At 37.0% G+C, this 26,551-nt stretch overlaps 1 protein-coding gene across 5 annotated transcripts in view; it reads left to right on the top strand.

The window, feature by feature from the left end:
- Positions 1-26,551, top strand: part of TCF12 (transcription factor 12) — a 389,423-nt gene that overhangs the window by 261,973 nt on the left and 100,899 nt on the right. For all 5 annotated transcript variants that reach the window (XM_011940522.1, XM_011940525.1, XM_011940527.1 and 2 more), the window contains one exon: positions 382-446. In XM_011940522.1, coding sequence (XP_011795912.1) covers positions 382-446 — 65 coding nt within the window. The remainder of the gene's footprint in view (positions 1-381; positions 447-26,551) is intronic.

The raw sequence follows: 26,551 nt of genomic DNA, 5'->3' as shown, positions 1-26,551 counted from the left end.
TTATGTAGCTCAAGTGATCCTCCCACCTCATCCTCCTGAGTAGCTGGGAATACAGGCATGTATCACCATGCTAATTTTTTATTTTTTGTAGAGACAGGCTTCACTATTGCCGACGCTAGTCTTGAGCTAGTGGACTAAAGCAGTCCTCCCACCTCAGCCTCCCAAAGTACTGAGATTACAGACGTGAATCACTGCATCCTCCCCAGAATCTGACTCAGACTGACCGAAATGATAGCAAGTTTTTACAAATTATTGGATTGTATCCTCTTATTTCTAATTTGTTCTATTTTTAAACTGAAATATAATTACCATGAATAGTCTAGAATTTTGATTGTCAATAAATGAGGGGTTTTATATAAAGTTAATTTCTTTGTTTTGTAGGAAAAACATCAGAGAGAGGCTCATTTTCCCTGTACAGCAGAGATACTGGATTACCAGGCTGTCAAGTAAGTTTAATGATTAAAAAAAGCAATGAGATGGTTTTTAAACACATAAAGACTCTATTAATAGATGAGATAGAAATTATCCAATTTATTTCACTACTGTTTGTTTAATTTGTAACTAAATGTTGTTTTTTTGCTCTCTCCGCTTAACATTATTTCAGTTCCCCAGTTTACCAGGCTGTCTTTATCATCAAAGATTTTCATAACCCACCTCCATTTTAACTGGAAACAAAGTAGCAGTTATCTTTCTACCCCTTTCCAAAATACCTGTCATTTCTGAGAAATTTTTTTGCATATTTTCTCACAGAAAACATAATTGCTGGTACATAAAAAATACATGATTGATCTGCATAGCTTGAATAACTTGTAATGTCAAACTGATCATTAATATTGGAAGTATTTTGTTTTCAGTCCTGCATCTACCAATTTTTAGGCTTCACACCCTCCCAACTTGGAATTTTTGTTTCAACTGTCTTCCTTCTCTAGCATTTTGTGCTTCTGCTAATGGGCATCTTCTCTGCCTTTTTCCTCATATCTTTAGACTGAGAATCCTGAACGCACAATTCACCTGCAGATTTCCATCAGAATCAAGCCAAAAAGAATAGAAAGGAAAGGCAGAACATATTAAATTTGTTTTCTGCCATCTGCATGCTTTACATGAGGGCCCACCCTAATTTCAGGCATGGGCATGGGAGCCATTTTTAACTGCTGTGCTAATAGTACTCCATTTAATACATATTTCATAATTGTGCCTCTAAGAGAGTTTTACATAACATCCTGTTTTGTGATACACCTTCCCATTATAAAATAATGTATTGTAGGCTGGCCACGGTGGCTCACGCCTGTAATCCCAGTACTTTTGGGAGACTGGGGTGGGAGAATCCCTAGAGCTCAAGAGTTGGAGACCAACCTGGGCAACATAGTGAGACCTTGTCTCTACTTAAAATGTAAAAATCAGCCAGGTGTAGTGGTGCATGCCTGTAGTCACAGCTGCTTGGGAGGCTGAGGCAGGAGGATCACTTGAGCCCAGGAGTTGAAGGCTGCAGTGACCCATGATTGTGCCACTGTACTCCATCCAGAGTGACAGTGAGACTCTGTCTAAAAGAGAGAGAGAGAGAAAGGGAGGAAAGGAGGGAGGGAGGGAAGGAAGGAAGAGAAAGAAGGGAGAGAGAGAGAGAAAATCAATATATTGTAAAAATTAAGGATCATCTATTCCCATGTCCTTAATGGCAAATAGGCATGGTCTGAATAAGTGATTTGTTAAGTATCATAGAGTTGGGGGTAGTAACTGGACCAACACTCAGATTTCTTGGCTTCAGACCAAGCAGTCTTACTCTACTTTCATCCAAGTGATTTTTTAAAGTTTTAGTGTTACTAATGATTGCTTTATTTTCCATTTATGGTTAGCTTTATTTTATCCTAGTCATTTAAAATATATATAGATTAGCATTGTGTCATAGCCATTGTTTTGCTTTACCAGCTCTTACTAGCTCACAAGAGCCAAATCTGTTAAACTTTTAGGAATTTAGCAAGCATGGTTGACATCACACTGGTATCTTAAAATTGATTATTATGAGCTAGGCACTGTGGTGCATACCTGTAGTCCCAGCTACTTGGAAAGCCAAAGCAGAAGGATCACTTAAGCCCAGTAGTACGGTTCCAGCCTGGGCAACGTAGCAAGACTGCATCTCTAAAAATAAAAATAAAAACAAAAAAATGGCCATCAAGGAAGTGTTTACACTGTGGAAATCCAAAAATGTTACAATTCAGGGCTTCTATTTTCTTAAACAGTTGTTAAACATTTACCAGCATACCGATCATGCCTAGTTAAAAATTGCAGAGAACCAAAGAATGTAAGTGCTTATTCAGATCACAGTAAACAATAGAAAAGCAGCAGTTGAACATCTAGCCTCCATTAAGGTACCTTTCTGACTTCTTTCAAAGGTAACAGTACTTTAAGGCCAACTAAGATATACGATTTATTCTGTATAGTTTTAGCAATATCCATTGATGAAAATCAAAATACCCTCTTTTTTGGTCCATATCAGATGTGGATTGGTGATTGTAATATTTCTGCAATTCATAGTTGATATCAGAACTCATTCTTTTTTAAGAAGTTTCAAGTTACTATTTGAATTTCATAGTCTGAATTTTAGTTCATAAATGACTTAAACTGGAGGCTGTGGATCTAATTTCTGATCTTGGCTATTAGTACTCATTGTGTGAGTTTTGTAGGCCACCTAACCATCACTCTTCTGAATCTCTTCAGAGTACAACAAAATTTTAAAAACTAAGTTGCGGCCGGGCGCAGTGACTCACACCTGTAATCCCAGCACTTTGGGAGGCCAAGGCGGGCGGATCACGTAAGGTCAGGAGTTCGAGACCAGCTTGGCCAGCATGGCGAAACCCTGTCTCTACTAAGCATACAAAAATTAGCGGGGAATGGTGGCAGGCTCCTGTAATCCCAGCTACTTGGGAAGCTGAAGCAGGAGAATTGCTGGAACCCAGGAGGCGGAGGTTGCAGTGAGCTGAGATTGTACCATTGCACTCCAGTCTGGGCAACAGAGGAAGATTCTATCTCAAAAATAAATAAACAAATAAATAACCAAACTAAGTTATATCATTTGGACAATGAATGATTGATAAAAGTAACTACAAAGAATCGTGTAAGTTTAAGCTTATAAGCTCTGCAGACTGCCTCTGTGACATATCATTAAGTTAACTTGTCTGCCACCCTGCTTCAGGGCCTTGAAAGTCTTTTCATCTTCATCTTAAATATAAGACAGCAGCTTAGTTAGGCAGTGTTGAATCTTATATGTATTCTCATAGTATAAGAATACCTTATAACCATAACAAATTTGTTTACTTATCAGATGTATGAAAGTGCTCTTCTCAGTTTCTGATCATACAGTAGAAGGTCAGTAAATGTCAGTTGAGGGGGGTAAGACAAAACGTTTAGAGTCAAGAGACCTAGGTTCAAGTCCCATCTCTGCACTGATTTCTATCTGAAAGATAGGATTAGCTGTTTCTGCTTCCACCTACTTAGTAGATCTCTGAAGGCTAAACTGTATGGGCTTATGAAAACATTTCAAAAAATAAATACATAATTCTAAAGTTCTCAATTCATGTAACCCACATAACAAAAGATATTTTGGATCTTTAATATTATTTTTAAGATACCTAAATGTTTGAGAGCCACTGGTCAAATAAATGTTAACATTACTGCTAAACTTGAGAGGGGAAGAAAACACTATTGTAAGCTTTTTGAGACCACAGCTACATCTAAAATCATAGTCCATGCTTATATTAATGTTTTTATTATGTTCAAATGTTTTCACTTAACATTTTTATACCCTCTTGGCAAAGATATTGCTGTTTAGTTAGAGTCAGCAATAAGTTCTATTAATGTAATTGTCCAGTTTTGCAAAGGGGAATCTTTAACAATTTCTACCAACGATTAATGTGTGTTTGTACCAGATTTAATTCTCATATCAAAAGACATTTATTTTAAATCTAAATGTGTAGCACTCTAATAACATTTGCTACCATTTGCTGAGCACTAACTGAACTAGCCATTGAACTAAACATAATCAGATTTAATTCTTTTAACAACAACTCATTTTGCAGAGTAGTAAACAGAGGTTCTCATAAGGTATTATGCTTAAGGTTACATATCTAGCAAGTGAGAAACCTAAACTCATGCTAGAGTGTTTTGGCTGTATGACTATACTTCAGCATAGGAATCCCTCAGATTTCAACTCTGTGCCTTTATTACCTTCCTTCATTTTAATTTGTTTGAGAAGGAGATAGGGAATTCTTTTTTTTTTTTTTTTTGAGACAGGGTTTCACTCTGTCACCCAGGCTGGAGTACAGTGGCGCTCACAAGACCTCCTGGGCTCAAGGGATATAAGGTTTAGTCAAGAGACCTAGGTTCAAGTCTCATCTCTGCATTGATTTCTTCATCTGAAAGATAAGATAAGCAGTTTCTGCTTCCACCTACGTAGTAGGTCCCTGAAAGTTAAAGTGTATGGGCTTGTGAAAACATTTCAAAAAATAAATACATAATATTAAATTTCTAAATTCATGTGGCCCACATAACAAAAGGTAATTTGGGTCTTCATATACCTCCCTGAGTAGCTGGGACTACAGGCATGCACCCGCCATGCCCTGCTAATTTTTCTGTATTTTCTTTCTTAGAGATGGGATGTCACTATGTTGCCCACGTTGGTCTCAAATTCCTAGGCTCAAGTAATTTTCCTGCCTCATCCTGACAAAGTGCTGCGATTACGGACAAGAGCCATCACTCCCAGAGGGAATTTAAATTTTTAACGAATGTCCAGGTGATTTTGATTCACATGGACTAGAGTTCGTGCTTTGAGAAACCCAACTCCTCTGTACATGCCAACTCCTCTGTATAAGCCAATAGGAGTTATCCTTAGAGGAAACTATATGATTGCTGTTTGACAAACAGTTTATAAATATTTTGGAGAGATCAGGAAGGCCTATGGAAAAGAGAACAAGGCTACTAGAATGTTTGATACAAAATAACAATATTGCTATATACAAGATTTAAGGATATTCAAATGACAGAAAGATACCTTTTTTTTTTTTTTAAGAATTCATAGAAGCAATTTGTGAGCCCCAGAGAGGAAGCCTAAAATTCAGCAGAGTGGAAAGATTATTCTGCAGCAAGGACAAACTATTCAAAGAAAAACATGTATTCCAAACAGTATTTATTATAATGAGTCAGAGGAGGGACAAAAAATACACTTTAACGCTGCCATTTTGTGTTACCTATTCACAAGCGACAAAGCAAATCCAAGGAAATACAAATAGTGACTCCAAAATGATACCCAAACACCACGTTGAAACCATTTTTCTTCAACAGAATCCCCCAAGGAGCATTAACTCTGCTATTAATGTACCTAAAATGCTGCTGACATACTGCAAAATTCAGACTAATTTAATAATGCCTGATGGGCCTTACTTCATGTTAAGATGATGTAATAATATGTTGCTAAATGAGTGTCCTCATATTACATTCACAGCAATCACATTAACTGATGAGCCATTAAAAAGAAACTCATGTCACAGTATTACTGGAAACACTGATAGATAATTCTGCAATTAAATTTTTTTATTGATCAAACACAGAGCATAGAAGCCGGCGTCTTTATTAACAATAGATATATTACTTTAAAAACTACCAGTTAAGTGAAAAATCCTTTATCAGTATAACAAAGTTTTTCATTTATATCTCTTAAGCACATATTTATTCAAGTAGTTTGATAAGTTTTTCTCTAAATATTTAAATGTAGAAGATGGCAGGGTCTTGGTTTTTTTCAGAAAGTGTGAAGTTTCATCTGAGTTCAGATATTATACCCTTGAGAAAATGACAACTTTAAAAACTGTACCTTACTTAACTCTTAGTTGTTTGGAAATAAGCTTATACCATTTAGTTTTTCCTTGTTCTTTTTTCCTGTTATACCCAGTATCATATACAGACATTTATAATAGTAAAATAATAAAAGAGTTGATACATCAGAAAGACATAACAATGATAAATATGTATACACCTAATAAGAAAGCTTCAAAACAAATGCAGCAAAACAAAAATTGATAAAATTAAAGAGAAAGATAAACAAATTGACAATCATACTTGAAAAATTGAATACTTCTGTCTTAGCAGTTTGCAGAATAACTAGACAAAAAACTTAGTATAAGATGTAGAACAAAATTAACTAGTTATCGACAACCTTGACCTAAATGATATGTATAGAACTCTGCATACAACAACTGAAGAACATAAGTTCCTTTCAGGGGCACATATTACACTAAAAGGCTGGAATCATATGCTGGTCCATAAAACTAGTGTCAGTAAATTGGAAAGGTTTGAAACCATACAAAGTATGTTCTTTGGACACAAAAGACTTAAATAAGAAGTCTGATTAGAACTCAGGGACACAAAGAGGGGAACTGTAGACACTGGGACCTCCTTGTAGGTGGAGGGTAGGAGGAGGGAGAGGATCAGAAAAAATAACTGCTGGGTGCTAGGCTTACTTCTTGGGTGATGAAATAACCTGTACAACAACCCCCCCACCCCAACACGAGTTTACCTATATAATAAGCCTGAACATGTACCCCTGAATATAAAATAAAAGTTTAATAAAAAGCAAAGTTATATTAGAAGTCAGTAAGACTGGGTGTGGTGACTCATGCCTGTAACCCCAGCCCTTTGGAAGGCAGATTCAGGAGGATCACTTGAGCTCAGGAGTTCAAGACCAGACTGAGCAACATAGTTAGACTCTGTCTCTACTAAAATTAAAAAGAAAAAAAAAAAGAAAACTAGTCAGGTGTGGTGTCAGGAGGCTGAGGCAGGAGGATTGCTTGAGCCCAGGAGTTCAAGGCTGCAGTGAGCAGTTATTGCACTCCTGCACTCCAGCCTGGTCAACAGAGCAAGACTCTGTCTCAAAAAGCAATGTCAGTAAGATATCTAGAAAAACACCAAATGTTCAGAAGTTAAGCAACATGTTTAAATGACCCATCATTTTAAAAAGAAACCACAGGAAATTCAGAAGGTATTTCTAACTGAATAATAATGAAAATATGATAGCAAAACATGTTGGTGCAGTTAAACGAGTGCCTGGAAGGAAAATGTACCTTTGAATGCTTATATTAGAAAAGATGTACAGTGAATGACCTAGGTTCTACCCTAAGAACTTAGCTAGAAAAAGAAGCACAAAGTAAACCCAAAATAAATAGAAAGAAGGAAATACTACAAGTAAGAGCAGAAATCAATGTAATAGAAAAAACTAACAAAATCAAAATTTGGGTATTTGAAATAAATCATAAGATTAACCCCTAGCTAGATCAGTTAACGAGGAGAGGGGAACAAGAACACAGATTATCAGTACCAGGAATGAAAGAGAGGTTACTGCTATGAATCATATATACATTAAGAATATAATAAACATTATAACTTAATTCAGTAAATTTGACAACTTGGATTAAATAAATGAATTTCTTGGAAAATACTTACCAAAAGGAGACAAATTGAAACAAAATCTGAATAGATGTTTATCTTTTTTTTTTTTTTTTTTTTGAGATGGAGTCTTGTTCTGTTGCCCAGGCTGGAGTGAAGTGGCGCTATCTCGGCTCACTACATCCTCTGCCTCCCGGGTTCAGGCAATTCTCCTGCCTCAGCCTCCCCAGTAGCTGGGACTATAGGTGCCTGCCACCACGCCCAGCTAATTCTTGTATTTTCGCCATATTGGCCAGGCGGATCTCAAACTCCTGATCTTATGATCCCCCCACCTCGGCCTCCCAAAGTTCTGGGATTACAGGCGTGAGCCACTGCACCTGGCCTGAATCTGTTAATGAAAGTAAATTCATGTCAAAAACCTTCCCACAAAGAAAGCATAAGTGTCATATGGCTTCTTTCAAATGATTAATTCTTTCAAATGCTTAGGAAAAAAATAATACCAATCTTATACAAGTTAGTTTAGAAAACAGGAGGAGTGAACATTTCTCAGCTCTTTTTATCAGGTGAGCAACATCCTGGCAATACTCAAACAACACGTGCGGTTTGTATCAGAAGTGAAAGTTTGGTTTAAGATTTGAAAATCCATGTATTTAGTTCACCACATTATAACAGAATCAAGAAGAAAAACAATATGATCATTTCTATAGATACAGAAAAGGTGTTTGACAAAATTGAATACTCACGATAAAATCTCTCAGCAAGCTAATAGAAGGTAGCTTCCTCAATTTGATAAAAGACAAACATGGAAAAATATATGGCTAACAGCATACTTAGTGATAAAAGACTAAATGCTTTCCACCTAATGTCAGCATCAAGGTAAGAATTTTTGTTCTCTTTGGGAGGCTGAGATGGGCGGATTACGAGGTCAGGAGATCGAGACCATCCTGGCTAACATGGTGAAACCCCATCTCTACTAAAAATACAAAAATTAGCCGGGCGTGGTGGCAGGCACCTGTAATCCCAGCTACTCGAGAGGCTGAGGCAGGAGAATTGCTTGAACCTGGGAAGTGGAGGTTGAGGTGAGCCGAGATTACGCCACTGTATTCCAGCCTGGGCAACAGAGAGACTCGTCTCAAATAAATAAATAAATAAATAAATAAATAAGTAGAGACCATGAAACATCAAATAATAGTTTAGGTGAAACAAATTTTTTCCTTGAAACTCTGATTAAAAAATGTGCAGTAATCAAATACTTTTTCAGCATTTTCCTTTATCATAAAATGTAATATTTTAAATTGTGTTTTTAAACCCTTGTGATACTAAGTTTTAACAGTTCTCATTGATTGTGCTCTATGTACCAGGCACTGCCAGACCATTTTCTGCCATTATCTTACTTAATGTTCTCAATAGATGAAGTAGGTTTTGTTATCCTCATTTCATACAAGGGAAACTTGGGTTCAGATTAGGTAATGTGTCCAAAAATAACAGAGCAGACTGGGTATGGTGGCTCCTGCCTGTAATCCCAGTACTTTGGGAGGCGGAGGTGGGAAGATCACTTGAGCTCAGGAGTTCAAAACCAGCCTAGGCAACATGGCAAAACTCCATCTCTACAAAAAAAATATTAAAAAATTAGCCAGGCATGGTGGCACATGCCTGTAGTCCCAGCTACTCGGGAGGCTGAGGTGGGAGGATCGTTTGAGTCTGGGGGGTCGAGACTGCAATGAGCCGTGATCACACCACTGCACTCCACTCCAGCCTGGGCAACAGAGGGAGAACCTGTCTCAAAAAAATGAAATAAAGACTGGGCGCTGTGGCTCATGCCTATAATTCCAGCACTTTGGAAGGCTGAGGCGGGCGGGTGGATCACCTGAAGTCAGGAGTTCGAGACCAGCCTGGCAAAGATGGTGAAACCCCATCTCTACTAAAAATAGAAAAATTAGCTGGGCGTCGTGGCGAAGGCCTGTAATCCCAGCTACTCGGGAGGCTGAAGGATGAGAACTGTGGAGGTTGCAATGAGCTGAGATCGCGCCACTTCACTCCAGCTTGAGCAAAAGAGCTAGACTCCGTCTCAAAAAAAAAAAAAAAAAAAGAGAAGAATTTTTGTTCTCACCATTTTATGTTTTGGCCAGTGTATGAAGACAAGAAAGAAGGTCATAGAAATTGGAAAGGAATAAGTTGAATTTGCTGATGACATGTTTGTGTACATAGGAAATCCTAAGGAATCATCAAGAAAACTTCTAAAAATAAATAGTACTTTTAGCTGTATCATAGGATACAAAGTGAATCTAAAAAATTAATTGTATTTCTGTACACTAGCAGTGAAAATTAGAAAATAAAATTAACAGAATAGTACTGCTTATGGTAGTATCCAAAAGCATGAAATACTGAGGGAAAAATGTAACAGAAGATGGCAAAGCGTCAACAGTGAAAACATCTGTTGGAAGGCTCACTGTCACTTAGATGTTAGTTCTTCCTGAATTGGGTTATAGATTTCAAGGCCAGCCTGGGCAACATAGCAAGACCCTGTCTCTTTAGGGGAAGAAAACAAAACAAAAACTAAAGACTTCTGCTTATCAAAAGACATAGGTTAAAAAAAAAAAACATTGACACGCCACAGTCCAGAAGTCCAGTATTTGCAAAACGTATGTTTAACAAAGGACTGATATCCAGGATATATAAAGCGTTCCAGGCTGAGGCAGGAGGATTGTTTGAGGCCAGGAGTTCAAATTGCCTGGGTAACTTAGCAAGATTCCTATCTCTACAAAAAAAAAATTAAAAATTAACTGCAGGTGGTAATGTGCACCTGTAGTCCTAGTTACTCAGGAAGCTGATCACTCAAGTGATTGAGGGGGATCACTTGAGCCCAGGAGTTTGAGGTTACAATGAGCTATGATCATGCTGCTTCACTCCAGCCTGGGTGGCAGAGCGAGATCTTGTCTCTTAAAAAAAAAAAGGGATTTCTAGAACTCTGTAAGGTTACCTAAGGCTTCTACAGTTTTTCTCTTCATGACAGGAAGTTTAAGTACAGTGAATTAACAAGTTTCCAGTCCCTTCTAGACTTTTGTTCTATGGTAATGTCAAGAACAAAATCATTTCTGCTTTGTAACATGATTACACTGGCCTGCTGTTTCTCCAAGAGGATTAATTAAAACCAGTTGTTTTAAACTGCAATTTTGATCTTTATGTAACAACAAACCTAATAGTAGCCTCAGTCTTGGACAGAATTATTAGAAACATAATATTTAGAACAAGAAAGTTGGTACTATATTCTATTCTGAGCAAACGTGTTTCAGAACAGGCATACGTAAACCAACTCATTCAGAGAACTAAGAAGTTAGTTACTCAAGTAACATGAAGAGCATCTTTTAAGTTTTTGAAGCATAATTCAACTTTTCTGTAACTTTGAAGGTTAAAAAGTTGGACAATGGGTAGAAATTAAGCATTCCAGATTTCAGCTTAATTTTAAAAAGAAATATTATCATGTGTTGAGCTGTTAATGGGGTAGAATATTAAACCTTGGTAGATAAATGACTTTCCTCTCACTGGATGTTTCCAAGCAGAGGGTACACATCCACTTTACTGGTATTTTTTAATAGAGAGATTACAGTACCTGTTGTTCGATTGAAATAAAAGACCTTAAAAGGGGCATGGTATTGCATGCCTGTATTCCCACTCCTCTGGAGGTGGAGGCAGGAGGATTGTTTGAGCTCAGGAGTTCAAGGTTATAGTGAGCTATAATCACACCATTGCATTCCAGCCTAGGTGACAGAATGAAATCCTGTCTCTAAAGAAAAAGAAGTAGAAGACCTTAAAATGTTCCTCAATTCCATGAACTCTCTAGTGACAAGTAAAAGGCTTTCCCAATGGTATTGATGATCCATCTGAGTTTGGTGACCAGAAATTACTGTTGACACTAACCTATATGGTTGTGTATGTGCTTCAACGTTTATTCTAATACTACCCAGCAAACTACATGTGTAAGCACAGTCAGCAAATGGTTGAATCAATATAGTGATCAGGATTGCAGGCCAGTTAGATAGGTTAGCAATGATGATACTACATAATAACTAGCATGTATCAGTCACTTGACCCTATAAGCATAATTTCATTTAATCCCCACATACTCAAATGGTGGTATTGTTGCTGCTGTTGCATCAGTTATTATTATTCCTCCCATTTGATTGCCGAGGAACCTGAAGCCTCAAGAAGTTATATAATTTTCCCAAGATTTCATAACTGGTCAATATTAGAAGGATAGGAGAATTGATGTAGTGATAAGAGAATGGTTAAAGTAATAGACCAGGTTTCAAAGGAAGGAAATGAAGCCATGATTAAACTTTGTGACTGGAAAAAAGGTCAAGATATTGGTTGTTATGCAGTGAAAGAACACGTGCAGTAAGTAATAAGAGAATAATGGCTCTATAAGAACAGGAGGTTATGTCAAAGAGTTGAATATTGGACTTGCAGATTTCACAAGTCAAGTGGTTTCCAGGGCTAACAATCTAGTCCTCCTTTGGGGAGTAGATTGGTGATTTAGGGAATTGTTTGAGTCACGAAGATTAAGAAAACATAAGACTAGCTCTTGGATTGATGTGAAAGCTATCCAGAGATGATTGACTCATAAGGTAGCATGTGAAAGGGACATACATGCACACTAGTCGGCACACAGTAGGCACTGAGAAAATGTTGTTTGAATCTGAACCATGTAATCTAGGAAAGAGCGTATAAGTAAGGCTCACAAGCCATCAGCTGCCTGCGAAGTGATCTGCGTTTCCTGGGTTTTTTGGAACATAGTTGTTTTGTGGAAAGAAAGTCTAATCTTGGAGTATCAGGCAATAGACACTTTTTATTTTTCTTTTTTTTTTTTTTGAGATGGAGTCTCGCTCTTGTCGCCCAGGCTGAAGTGCAATGACATGATCTCAGCTCCCTGCAACCTCTGCCTCCCAGGTTTAAGCAATTCTGCCACAGCCTCCTGAGTAGCTGGGATTACAGGCTCCCCCCACCCACACCCGGATAACTTTTTGTGTTTTCAGTAGAGACGGGGTTTCGCCATGTTGGCCAGGCTGCTCTCGAACTCCTGACCTCAGGTGATCCACCTGCCTCAGCCTCCCAAAGTGTTGGGATTACAGGCATGAGCCACCGTGCCCAGTCAGTAGACACTTGTAGTGTCCTATTTTTGTTAAAATGCCAGAGAAAGAGAGAGAGTGTTGGATTATGCAGGGCTTACTTGGCAGGGAAAAAGCTTCATTCATTCTTTTATTTTTATTTTATTTAGTTATTTATTTGTTTTGTGAAACAGGGTCTCACTCTGTCACCCAGGGTGGAGTGCAGTGGTGTGATCACAGCTCGCTGCAGCCTCGACCTGCCAGGTTTGGGTAATTCACTTCAGCCTCCTGGGACTACAGGCATGTGCCACCACAGTCGGCTAATTTTTATGTTTTTTAGGTAGAGACGGGGTTTTGCCATGTTTCCCAGGCTGCATTCATTGTTTCTTTGTTTCTGTTCTCTCCATGAAAATTGATGGTTATACTTTTGATGATACTTAGTGCTCTTTGGAAGCAGTTTCAGAAAGTCCATTTATTCTTTCATAAACTTATTTTAGGAGAAAAGAGCCTATTAAATAATGGGTAGAGATTTGATGCCGTCTCAAAACAGATAAAAGAGGTGACCACATACTGGCTATTACATGATAAAAGATTATTGTCAGTTTTGGAGCATGTAACAAGGGGTAGGAGATGGCAGAACAAATGAAGCAGGAACAACAGAGTGTTGACAGCTAGCTGTCAAAGCTGGGTGATACAATTAACATGAAGGTTAATTGTACTTTTTTTTCCTACTTTTGTGTATATGAAATTTTCTAAACTAAAAAGTTTAATGTTTTGAAGATGTCCAGTGTGTAATTTTCAGTTTATGAAGTATTGCATGCCTAACTATATGCCTAATACTATATTGGGGTTTATTTACTCTTAATTATACTTACGAAAATGCAAGGAATTGAGAAGAGAGGATACTTAGTTGTTCCATGTTAAAGCTAGTATTAAAGAGAAAAAGAGTGACTTCAAAGTATTAGAACTCTTCTAAAAATAGTAGGACTACATAACACCATTTCCACAAATCCCAAAGAGAAGTAAGATTTCATCTCCTGTTCTTCTAATGTTAGTACCTCACACAGCTGGCTTTTTTGTATTCATTAAAGAAAAGCCACAAAGGCATACTGGTAACACATAGGAAAACATTCAGTTAGCCCTTTTTAATAAGAGAGTAATAAATTCAGACATTCAGAAAAACTCACTTTGAAGTAGACATACTTAGAATATGCTCACTACTAACCTCATAAGACTCTGCTTTCAAAAAATCTCCTATAGCATTTTTGGAAGTTGAACATTTTATGGAAGCCTATACATTCCTAAAGGAAAGTCATTCTTATTGCATATATGTAATTATTTAAATATTGGATATATTAAAATGACATTTAGCTTGTTCTCTTCGTATTTCTTTTATTTCTAAGAAGTCTGTCTTTAGTGATCTACATCCCGGATCGTTCTACTGTGATATCTTCTCATTGGCTGATAAAAGATTTGGGAGGGAAGTTGAGGAAACAAAAATTAGTGAAAAAGAAAAATTAAGATGGTAAGATTTCCTATTGCGACTCGTAATTGAAGATTAGGAAACTGAAACTGCTAGATTATCACGTTTTAGCACTGTAGTATTACATGCGCAGTTTGTTTTCTTTTTTTAAGCTAGAAAGATTGGGCTGATTGGGCACAGGACTCATGCCTATAATCCCAGCGCTTTGGGAGGCTGAGGCAGGCGGATCACTAGGTCAGGAGTTCAAGACCAGCCTGGCCACCATGATGAAACCCCATCTCTACTAGAAATACAAAAAAAATTTATCCAGGCGTGATGGTGCACACCTGTAGTCCCAGCTACTCGGGAGGCTGAGACAGGAGAATTGCTTGAACCCAGGAGGCGGAGGCTGCAGTGAGCAGGAGAATTGCTTGAACCCAGGAGGCAGAGGCTGCAGTGAGCCGAGATCATGCCATTGCACTCCATCCTGGGCAACAGAGCAAGACTCTGTCTCAAAAAAAAAAAACAATTTTTTTTTAAAGATTGGGCTGATTTCGTTTGCAGGATACATTTGATGGATGACTGTCATTATCTTCTCAAACTTGCATGATACTTTAAGTATAGACAATATTAAGTTTCAAGAGGCTATGTTGAGATTATAAGATTTGGGGTTTGTAAAAGAACCAGTGTAACAGTTGGCTAGTGGTGGCTGGTGGTTTTTTATTGACCTAGGAAAGGATTAGAAGCATCTCAGGTTTTCTTTCACTTTTGTTTTTCTGTTTCCCTCCTCATTCCTCCTGCAAATTAATGTATTGTCCAAAGTGTTAGTAATGACTTAGAACTATTCAGGTTGCACAAAGCATTTAATGAAATCTTGTCTTAGACAAAACACTAGAGAGGATCATAATTAATGTCTCATTTTCTGCCAGTTGCTATTGATTACTCATTCAAGATCCCTTTGTTCTCAGAATGATAACTGTAGTTTGCATCACTATCTAATGAGATTCTCAGGATAGAATTCTTTAACAACATGCTGCTAATTGCAAACATATCCCTGAAATTTCAATGTAAATGAATTTGCATCATAATACAATTATTTCACAAATGGCGATATTTTCCAAATTTGAAATGTGTTAGTTTTTTTAATCATTTGTAGAAAGTTAACAAAGACTGAAATATTATTAAAGTCCAACATTTATTTTTTGCCCTGAGTTCCCCTCACCCTTTGATTTTGATTTAATTATGACTTGGGGTAAGAGACTTCTTTATCATTCTTGGGTTACTCTGTCATAATCTCTGAAACTTCAAATGGATTTACAGCTAAAACACAGTGATTTTTCAAAATTAGAACAACTGCAAATATGGTAATACTGTAATAATTCTGCTCTTAGAACAATTTTGTTTCTTGATCCCTCAGTGACAAAAGAAACGTGGTACTATAGCATAAAGAATCTGTGAAATCTTAACAGTTTATGTATTCTGTTATAATTGTGCTTTATACCTTTCTATTCCTTTTATTTCCACATACTCCCTCCCCAAAAAGATAAATCTTTTGAACAGCTGCTTGCCTTTATATATTTAAAACTGCATACCATTTCAGGAGTATAAGATAGGCTTGAAATTAAGGAAGTCTGTAGAATTCTTTAATAACACAGCAGAGGTTCCATGAATTCATACCAATATTTTAAATTTTTTGAGATATGTGAGTATAACATATTAGGTACTCTCCATCTAATTTTCTTAAATAAATTAATAGGTTAGTACTTCTTTTTTTTTTTTTTTTGAGACGGAGTCTCGCTCTGTTGCCCAGGCTGGAGTGCAGTGGCCGGATCTCAGCTCACTGCAAGCTCCGCCTCCCGGGTTCACGCCATTCTCCTGCCTCAGCCTCCCGAGTAGCTGGGACTACAGGCGCCCGCCACCACGCCCGGCTAATTTTTTGTATTTTAGTAGAGACGGGGTTTCACCGTGTTAGCAAGGATGGTCTCGATCTCCTGACCTGGTGATCCGCCCGTCTCGGCCTCCCAAAGTGCTGGGAGTACAGGCTTGAGCCACCGCGCCCGGCTAGGTTAGTACTTCTAAATCTTAATAATAAAATGATGCTAATAATTTTTGACCTAGGGTTAATTAGGCCCTTATTTGATGTGAAGTTATGAGTGGCTTGGCGTTTAAGCCAAGCCATTTAACAAAACTCAGTTCTGAGAAAGCAAGCCTGTTTTTCAACACTTAATTTTCCCTTTCTGTTTTTTTTGTTTGTTTGTTTGTTTTTTATTTTTTGGTCTCACTGTGTTGCCCCGACTGGCCTCAAACTTTGAGGCTTAAGCAGTCCTCCTGCCTCACCCTCCCAAGTAGCTGTAACTACAGGTGCATACCACTGTGCCTAGTTTATTTTCCCTTTTGAGAATAAAGACTATCCAAATTATTGCAGTATAATTCTGAATCCTCCTAGCTTACTGAACAGCACCATTTTACATAGGATATTCTTCCATCTTCCTACAAAATCATGTTTAGAGTACCTTCTAATATAATTAACAAGAATTCCCATTAATAAAGGATGTTGGCCAAGTCTACCTACTACTTTATTCCTTTAATTTACTTTTCGTTCATTATCACCACCAAGTCTTACAATCATCAAGTTCACATCTGGAAAGTAGGCTATTTCTTACAGATGAAGAGGGAGATAAAACTTAAAATATATGTATCACATAGGCTGTTACAGTTCCTTAGTTTTAAAAATTGGAAATTTTGTTCACAGGCTAGAGGTGTGTCATATGTAATTCAAAATATAACTTACTTATTGTAGATTTTATCACATAATCTAGGCCAGTCATCTAGGCTGCATTAGTGTTTTGGGAGATAACCTTTTATTAATTATTCTCTAGTATTGATGTATTTTTCACAGAGAATATATATATCTCAAATACAGAGATAGTCATCTAGACTATCTTTTATAGTCTAGATGACTATCTCTATATTTGAGATATATATATCTTTCTATAAAAGATAGTCTAGATGACTGTAAAAAAGATTATTTTCCAAAAATATGTTAAGAAATTCATACTATGTAATTTCAGAATACTAATTCTCTCTTGGATAAGATAGCTTGGCACAATAAAACTGCTTTGCCTAGTTTTGTATCCTCTGGGATATTTCTGTATTCTTTTTGCCAGAGATACCTCCAGGACAAGATCAGTAGTAATCAATAATGCTTCTCATTTATTTCATGAAGACAGAAAAATCAATAATATGAGCTGATATCTAATTTTATTTTAGGAAAAGAAAAAATAGTTTATGTGCATTTAAGTGTTGCCTAAATGAAGAATCAAATAAAGAAAAATATATTATTTTCTTAGTGTTAGAAGATCAAAATCTTAGGCTTTTATAGTTTAGCACTTGATTTTTTAATTGTATTTTTTCGTTGGTTTGTTAAATATTATTTTGTAGATTGTCAAGTCCTTGTGGAGAAATTTTTTTCTTAAACTTTTTGTATTTCTTAGAGTACTGAATGATTCATTTTAATTAACACGATAAAATATGGTTTTGTATTCTTAAAAGAAACAATTTTTTCTATATTTACTTTGCCTAATCATATGGATCACGATACAGATTAAACAGAAGAAAATGGTTATTTCTGTTCATTAGGACAGCTGAGTGAAGTGTAACCTTTGCATCTTTTTTGGCATTAGTATTCACTATGGAACAAGAAGACAGGGCTTTTCCTAACCACATATCCAGATTTGTCTATAGTGAGGAAAAAGGTTTATCAACACTAAAACTGGTAGCAAGTAAGCTTGTTTTTTCCTTAAAAAATATTTGTTCTCGTTTTTTCTTTCTTTACTATTGCATAGATAAAAAATCTGCCAATATGTGTTCTGTAGGCATCTCAGCCTTAGGATTTTAATCCACAAGTTCATTTATAAATCACTTACTTCTTTTCAAGTTAACAATCTTAAAAATGATACATGTTCCCGAGTTACTATAGAAGTCTTGTTGTATTGAGGAAAGAGCTTTCTGAGCAGACCTAGATTCAAATTAGGGTTTCACTACTTGTTATCATTGTGATATATGAAATCTATATAATGTTTAAGATTGCTGTAAATCCTAAATGAGATGGTACATTTGAAAGTGTACTAGGGAGTCCTCAATATTTTATTCTTCTTTAGTCCAACTTTTTATTTTGAAAAGTTACCAACCCACAGAAAAGGTTGAAGAATAATGCAGTGAACATCCGTGTGCTCTTCATCAGGAGACATCAGTTAACATTTCACCACATTTGTGTGTACACATTCCTTTTCTTTCTACTCACTCTGCGTGTATGAATATATGTTTGTGTGCTGCATGTGATTTTATATACACAAATGCACACACTTCTGCTAAATCATTTGAGAATGAGTTGATATTTTCCTATTTATTCTTGATCTTAATTGATACTGCTTGAATCTGTCACACCCTCTTTGGATTTAGCATCTGTCAATCCTCTCTAGGGATCTGTCATTTCTGCCCCTATTCTCTTGCCTGTTTCCAACATCCTTTCTTACCATAGCCACTGGGAGTTGTAACCCAGTCAACTTGGACTCAGGGCAGACAAGATTGCCTGAAATCTCAGATCTCTTACTTAAAACAAAATGTTTATGCCCAGGAAACTGAATAAAAATATTCATCTTATTTATTTTGTAATATTTAGAATGTAGTGAGTTAATGGAGAAAGAAAAAAATGAAGCTGAGTTTTTTGTATTAACTAGAGCCAATAACTGTGCTGTATACTTTTACTTTTAGGCCTTGTTTACTTCCCCCAACAACCTCATGAGCTATTTGTAGAAGAGGGAAACAGACTCATTAATGTTAGATAATTTGCCCAAGATTACCAGTCAGGATTTGGACTCAGGATACCTAACTCCAAAAGCAGTGCTGTTTCCAGAACATCAGTATTTGTGTAGACTTGCAGTCTACTTTTAGAAATACAGGAAATATACTTCCTTTTCATCATTTAGATTATCTCGTTCCTCTCTTAGCCCTTATTATGACTACTGTTTGATTTCTTTGACAAAATAGCTCACTGGCTAACTTTTACTCATCTGAAAGTTTGTCTTGGCCTTATTAAGCAAACAGACTTATTATCTTCACCACCCTGCAGACTTAGTCCTTTGTCCCTCCTCCAACGTATTAGATTAGCAGCCAAAAAAAAAAGTTCCAAAAAGGACCAGATAACAAATATTTTAGGTTTTAACAGACCATACTTTTTCTCTTGCAACACTGAACTCTTACACCATTGCATGAAAACAGCCATAGCCAATACATAAATGAATTGTGTTTCATTTGAGACTATATTTCAAGAAAAGTATTTTCAAAAACAGACCCACTTTCTCCTCTAAGCTCTGGTTTTTTTTGACCCGTAATATAAATCATTATCTTATATTCCTGTAAGAATTTGTATGCCAGGGAATGTTAGTGTAAGGGACACTGTTGAGAGATATACACATGTCCCTCCTTCTGATATATTTTTGTGTATGTTATGACCAGCTTCATATGTGTCTTTCACATGAGAAAATGCAAATGAAGTAATAAATGCAGCAGGTACCTCAAAACATATCAATGGAAGTCAGTTTGGCACTGAGCAGGAAAAATCCTGTTGAAATACCAGTGATTTTTAAAGGAAAACTTCAAGGTACTTGACCCTGCCCTTAAGCATGTGGTAATAATAATGTTCCATCTAGTGTACTACGAGCCATATTCTGATCTTGCCATTGAAGCAGTGTTGAATGTGCCCTGCCTGGGCAAAATGAAAGAAAGAAATTCAAAACAGACGTGACAATGGAAATTTTCAGTATAATATCTATGGGAGATTTAATGATTTCTAGGTCATACTACTCTCAGACAGATAACACCATCAGAAAATTCATAGCTGATGGTCTGTCATATAAATAGAATACATATATGCCTATTGTTTATATTTATATTGATAATTTTCTTCTTTTGATCATTTCTTCTGGAGGTTATTATTTTAATGGAGACTATTTCTCTTTTAGGTCAGATAATCACATCTTTCTCTTCCAGTGTATCAAATGTTGTATCTATTGGAATTTGTACAATTAATGCTAAATAATCATTATTATGTAGTCTTCATATACACATTATATTGCCTGGTAATTGAAATTGTCTTCTCTCTACTTTCCTCCTATATATGGGAATGTATCAGCTTTTTCTAAAGAAAATTGTACATTTTGAGGAGTCTGCAAAATTACATTCTTAATTATGAGTATTTCTGAAAGATGTGATGAATGACCTTTGGCTGGTTTAGTACATTGTTTGCTTCATGCTCCAACATTGTAGAATAAGCTTTAAAGAAACTGAAGCATTAAATGGAAATGAAAAGACATCATAGCAGAACTTAGGAGATGCAACAGAAGCCATAGTCAGAGGGAAATTTATTATTGTAAATACTTACATTTAAGAAGACGCAAACACCCAAATCAATAACCTAACTTCATACCTTAAGAAACAAGTAAAAGAAGAACAAACTAAATTGAAAACCAGCAGAAGAAAGGAAATAACAAAAGATTAGAACAGAAATAAACAAAATAGATACAAGAAAGACAATAAAATCAACAAAATCAAAATTGGTTCTTTAAAAATATCAACATTGTGACTCACACCTGTAATTCCAGCACTTTGAGAGACCAAGGCAGGAGGATCGCTTGAGGCCAGTTCAAGACCAACCGGGGCAACATAGTGAGACCCCATGTCTACAAAACAATTTAAAAATTAGCCAGGTGTGGTGGTGCACATCTAGTCCCAGCTACTCAGGAGACTGAGGTAGGAAGATCACTTGAGCCTGAAAGGTTGAGGCTCCAATGAGCCGTGTTTGTGTCACTGCACTCCAGCCTGAGCAACAGAGCAAACTCCTGTCTCAAAAATTAAACAAAAATAAAAGTAAATAAAAAGATCAACAAAATTGGCAAACATTTAGCTAGATTGACTAAGAAACAAAAGAGCAGTGTCAAATTACTAAAATCACAAATGAAAATAAAGGACATTACTACTGACTTTACAGAAATAAAAAGGATTGTAAGAGATTACTATGAATAATAGTGTACTAAAAAAATTAAATAATCTGGATGAAATAGACAAATTCCTAGATGCAAACACACTTCCAAAACTGTCTTAAGAAGAAATAGAAATTCTGAAGAGGCCTAAAACCAGTAAAGAGATAGAATTAGTAATAAGATTCCTCCCATTAAAGAAAAGTCCAATGCAGGACCCAGTGGCTCATGCCTGTAATCCTAGCACTTTGGCAGGCTGAGATGAGAGGATCACTTGAGTCCTGGAGTTCAAGACCACCCTGGGCAACGTGGTGAGATCTGATCTCTACAAAACATTTTAAAATTAACTGAGTGTGATGGCATCCACCTGTAGTCCTAGCTACTCAGGAGACTGAGATGAGAGGATCATGTGAGCCTGGGAGGTCAAGGCTACAGTGAGCCATGATTGAGCCATGGCACTTCAGCCTGGGCAACAGAGCGAGACCATCTCGAAGAAAAAAAGAAAAGTCCAGGACCAAACGGCTTCACTAGTGAATTCTACCAGTCATTTAAAGAAGAAATAATGTCAGTTCTTCTCAAACACTGCCTAACTAATTCTGTAAAGCCAGCATAATTCTGATATCAAAGTAAGACAGAAATATTACAAGACAAAGGAAATTACAGATCAATATCCTTTTTGAATATAGATGTAAAAATCCTCTACAAAATTACTAGCAGAGTGACTCCAGCAACATATCGAAAAGATTATACATCACAACTAAGGGAGTTTTATTCCAGGAATGCAAGGATAGTTCAGCCTATGAAAATTAATCTGTGTAACTCACCACACTAATAGAAAGAAGGGGAAAAAACCCCATGTGATTGTCTCAATTGATGCCAAAAAGGAATCTCGGCTGGACATGTTGGCTAACACCAGTAATTCCAGCACTTTGGGAGACCAAGGCGGGCAGATCACTTGAGGCCAGGAATTCAAGACCAGCATGGCCAACATGGCGAAACTCTGTCTCTACTAAAAATATAAAAATTAGCCAGACGTGGTGGCACACATCTGTAATCCCACTCCTTAGGAGGCCAAGGCACAAGAATTGCTTGAACCTGAAGGTGGAGGTGCAATGACCTGAGATCATCGCACTGCACTCCAGCCTGAGTTACAGTAAGACTCTGTCTCAAAAAAAAAAAAAAAAGAATCTGACAAAATCCAACACTCTTTCATGATAACATTTAACAAGCTGGAAATAGGAGGGAGGGAGCTTACTCCATTTGGTAAAGGTCATTTACAAAAAACCCAGCGCTAATATACTTGATGGTAACAGTGTGAAAACCATCTCCCTAAGATTGGGAACAAAACAGTATTTTCTACTTTTACTGCTTACATTCATCACTGTACTGGAAATTCTAAACCAGGGGTATCCATTCTTTTGGCTTCCCTGAGCCACGTTAGAAGAATTATTGTCTTGGACCACACATCAAATACACTAACACTATGATAGCTGATGAGCAAAAAATAATAATAATAATTGCAAAAAAAAAGCTCTTAATGTTTTAAGAAAGTTTACGAATTCGTGTTAAGCCACATTCAAAGCCATCCTGGACCATGTAACCCACAGGCTATGGGTTGGACGAGCTTGTTCTAAACAGATTAGTTGCTGGGCACGGTGGCTCACGCCTGTAATCCTAGCACTTTGGGAGGCTGAGGTGGGCAGATCACGAAGTCAGGAGTTCAAGACCAGCCTGGTCAACATGGTGAAACCCAGTCTTTACGAAAAATACAAAAATTAGCCATATGTAGTGCACGCCTATATTCTTAGGTACTCAGGAGGCTGAGGTGGGAGAATCGCTTGAACCTGCGAGGTGGAGGTTGCAGTGAGCCAAGATTGTGCCATTGCACTACAGCCTGGGAGCCTGGACGATAGAATGAGACTCCATCTCAAAAAAATAAACAGATTGGTTAACCAAGAAAAAGAAATAAAAGGTATCCAAATTGTAAAAGAAGTAAAACTATCCTTATTTGCAAATGATGTGATCTTATATATACAAAATTTTAAGGAATTCACAGTAAAACTATTAGAGCTAATAAATAAATTTAGTAAAGTTGCAGGATATATAGTTTATTTAGTAATAAACGAAAAATTAAATAACTCCATTTACAATAGTATTTAAAGGAATCAAATACATAAGAATTAATTTCTTTAATTTTTTTTCATTTCCCTTGAAAGTCACTAAGATTTAATTTAAACATGAAATATAAATCTTGTACCCTGGAAACTACAAAACACTGCCAGAAAAAATTAAACAAGACTTAAATAAATGTAAACACATTTGGTATCCAGTCCATTGGGACACTTAATATTAAGATGTCAGTATTCCCCAAAGCAATCTGTGGATTCAATGCAATTCCCATCAAACTTCCAATGGCCTTTTTTTGCAGAAATGAAAAAGTTGATCCTTAAATTTATATGGAATTTCAAGATCCCAAGTAGCCACAACAATACTGAAAAAGAACAGTGTTGGAGTACTTACCCTTTCCAATTTCAAAACTTACTACAAAACTACAGTTATTAAAACATAGACCAATGGGATGAATTGAGAGTCCAGAAGTAAACCTAAACATCTATGGCCAATTGATTTTCAACAAGATACCAAAACTACTGAATAGGGAAATAGTATTATCTTCAATATATGGTTCTGGGATAACTGGATATCCACATGCAAAAGAATGAAATTGTACTTCTTCATCACAACATATACAGAAATTATAATAATTATCATTATTTTGAGACAGGGTCTCACTCTGTCACCCAGGCTAGAATGCAGTGGCGCTATCATAGTTCAAGCAGCCTTAACCTCCCAGGCGCCAGTGATCTTCCCACCTCAAGCCTCCTGAGTAGCTGGGACTACAGGTACACACCATCACACCTGGCTAATTCTTTTAATTTTTGTAGAGATGGGACCTCCCTATGTGGCCCAGGCTCATCTTGAACTCCTGGGCTCAAGAAAGCTTCCTGCCTCAGCCTCCCAAAGTAGTAGGATCATAGGCATGAGCTACCACGCCTAGCCCACAGTAATGAACTCAAAATGGATCAAGGACCTGAATATAAGAGCAAAAAACTATAAAATTCTCAGGAGAAAGTCTAGGAGTATCTCTTCATGACCTTCAATTTGGCAGTAGATTCTTAGATATGACATCAAAAGAATCAGCAACAATATAAAAAAAAAACTTCATTAAAACTGGAAACTTCTGTACATCAAAGGACATTATCATGACAGTGAAAAGCCAGTCTACAGAATGAGAGAAAATTTTGCAATTCATATATCTGATAAGCCTAGTATTCAGAGTTTATAAAGAACTCTTACAATTCAACAACAAAAAGATAACCCAGTTGGAAAATGGGCAAAGGACTTGACTAGACATTTTTCCAAAGGAGATATTCTGATGTACATCAAGCCCATGAAGACATGTCCAATATCATTAGTCATTAGAGTTATGCAAATCAAAACCACTGCAAATGAGATGCCACTTTGTCGCTCAAGGATAGCTGTAATTTAAAAAGCAAACGGAAACTAGGCAAGGATATGGAGAAATTGGAACCCTTGTACATTGCTAGTACGAATGTAAAATAGTGCAGCCACTGTGGAAAACAGTTTGGCAGTTCCTCAAAAAGTTAAACATAGAATTACACATATGACCCAGCAATTCCACTGCTAGTTATATACCCAAAAGAATTGAAAACAAGTACTCAAATACTTGTACATGAATATACATAGCAGTACTATTCACAGTAGTTAAAAGCTGGAAACAGAACTAAAATGTCCATATGTGGATGAATGGATAAACAATTTGTAGTAGAGCCATATTCAATGGAATATTATCCTAAAAAGGAATGAAGTACTTTGATACATGCTATAATATAGATGAACTTCAAAAATATTCTAAATATGAGAAGTCAGACACAAAAGGCCACATACTGTGTGAGTCCAATTGTGTGAAATATCCTGAATAGGCAAATCCATAGAGACAGAAATAGATTAGTGGTTGCCATGGGCTGGAGGAGGCTGGAATAGAGAGTAAGTGCTTAATGGATATGGAGTTTCCTTTTGGGGTGATGAGACTGTTCTGGAACCTAGAGAGGGTGACGGTTGAACAACAATATGAATGTACTAAATGCCACTGATTGAAAACATTCAGTGTTTAACTTTATGTTACATAAATTCCACCTCAACTTTTTAAAAAGCTTAAACACCAAAGAAAAGTCATTTAAATGAGAGTTTTTCTTGACTGTTAGACTGGAGGCAGAGATTGGACTATTAGGGCTACTGTTCCAAAGTTCTGCTGCCGCTTTTTGACCAAAACTGAGGTTTATTTCTCAGTTGCTTTGTGATACTCGGTGGCTGAAACAACTATTTTTAAGAGTATGGTGATGGCAGTAAGTGTTATTAAATATATGATGGGGGATTCGTAAACGTACCAGAGGAATCAGTTTTTTTCACTTGAGAGTATGTTCTCAAGTGTATTTCAACCTCCTTTCCTTTTGAGGTCTTCTTTTCCTCTCCTATCTTTCAAATCTTTGTGATCCTATTTCATTTCAGCTACCAGAAATCTTGGAGTAAAATTCTGCCAAACTAACCTTATTTGTTTTGTGATAGGGGTACTGTGTTAGTAGGTTAGGGCTGCTGAATCTCTGAATTATAAATGAAGCACTTGACAAAGTCTCATAATGTCACTGTAGCAAACCTCAGGGCTCTCTCTTCACCCTTGTCATCTTGATGGGTTTTCTCTTAATCACATTTTTGATGCCTAAGACATTAAAAAGGCTAGCAAATACATTGGTTGACGGACTGAGATCTGCAAAAGATAGGAATGGATGATGGTGATGGACCAAGTATAACAAGATGAATTTTGTCAGAGATAAATGTTAAATCTTATATTTGGGACCAAAAAGCACAAACCGAACAGGTACAACATTGGAGGGACATGACTTAATAGCAGCAGATGCAACAAAATGAAGAACCACATAAGCATGTGATCATTCTTAACCTCTTAATATGAGCTAACATAGATTGCTTAAATATAGTGTTAAAAAGAGATGGTGAGGAGAACTCTCAAACTCATGTCATGAGACACAGATGAAGAAAGCAGGAATGGGCCAGCTGCAGTGACTCACACCAGTAATCCCAGCTCTTTGTGAGGCCAAGGTGGGAAGATCGTCTGAGCCCAGGAGTTCAAGACCAGCCTGGGCAATATAGGGAGACCCCATCTCTACAAAAATTTTAAAAGTTAGCTGGGTGTGGTGGCACATGCCTGTAGTCCTAGGTGTTTCAGCAGGCTAAGGCAGGAGAATTATTTGAGCCCAGGTTCCAGGCTATAGTAATCTGTGATCGTGCCGCTGCATTCCAGCCTGGGTGACAGACCATGATCCATCTCTAAAAAGAAAAAAGGAGGCCGGGCGCAGTGGCTCAAGCCTGTAATCCCAGCACTTTGGGAGGCCGAGACGGGCGGATCACGAGGTCAGGAGATCGAGACC

The sequence above is a fragment of the Colobus angolensis genome, unplaced genomic scaffold (genome assembly GCF_000951035.1).
Source record: "Colobus angolensis palliatus isolate OR3802 unplaced genomic scaffold, Cang.pa_1.0 Scaffold19, whole genome shotgun sequence".
NCBI lineage: Eukaryota > Metazoa > Chordata > Mammalia > Primates > Cercopithecidae > Colobus > Colobus angolensis.
Note: the sequence above shows the minus strand (reverse complement) of the source record. Positions and strands in the feature narration are given on the sequence as shown.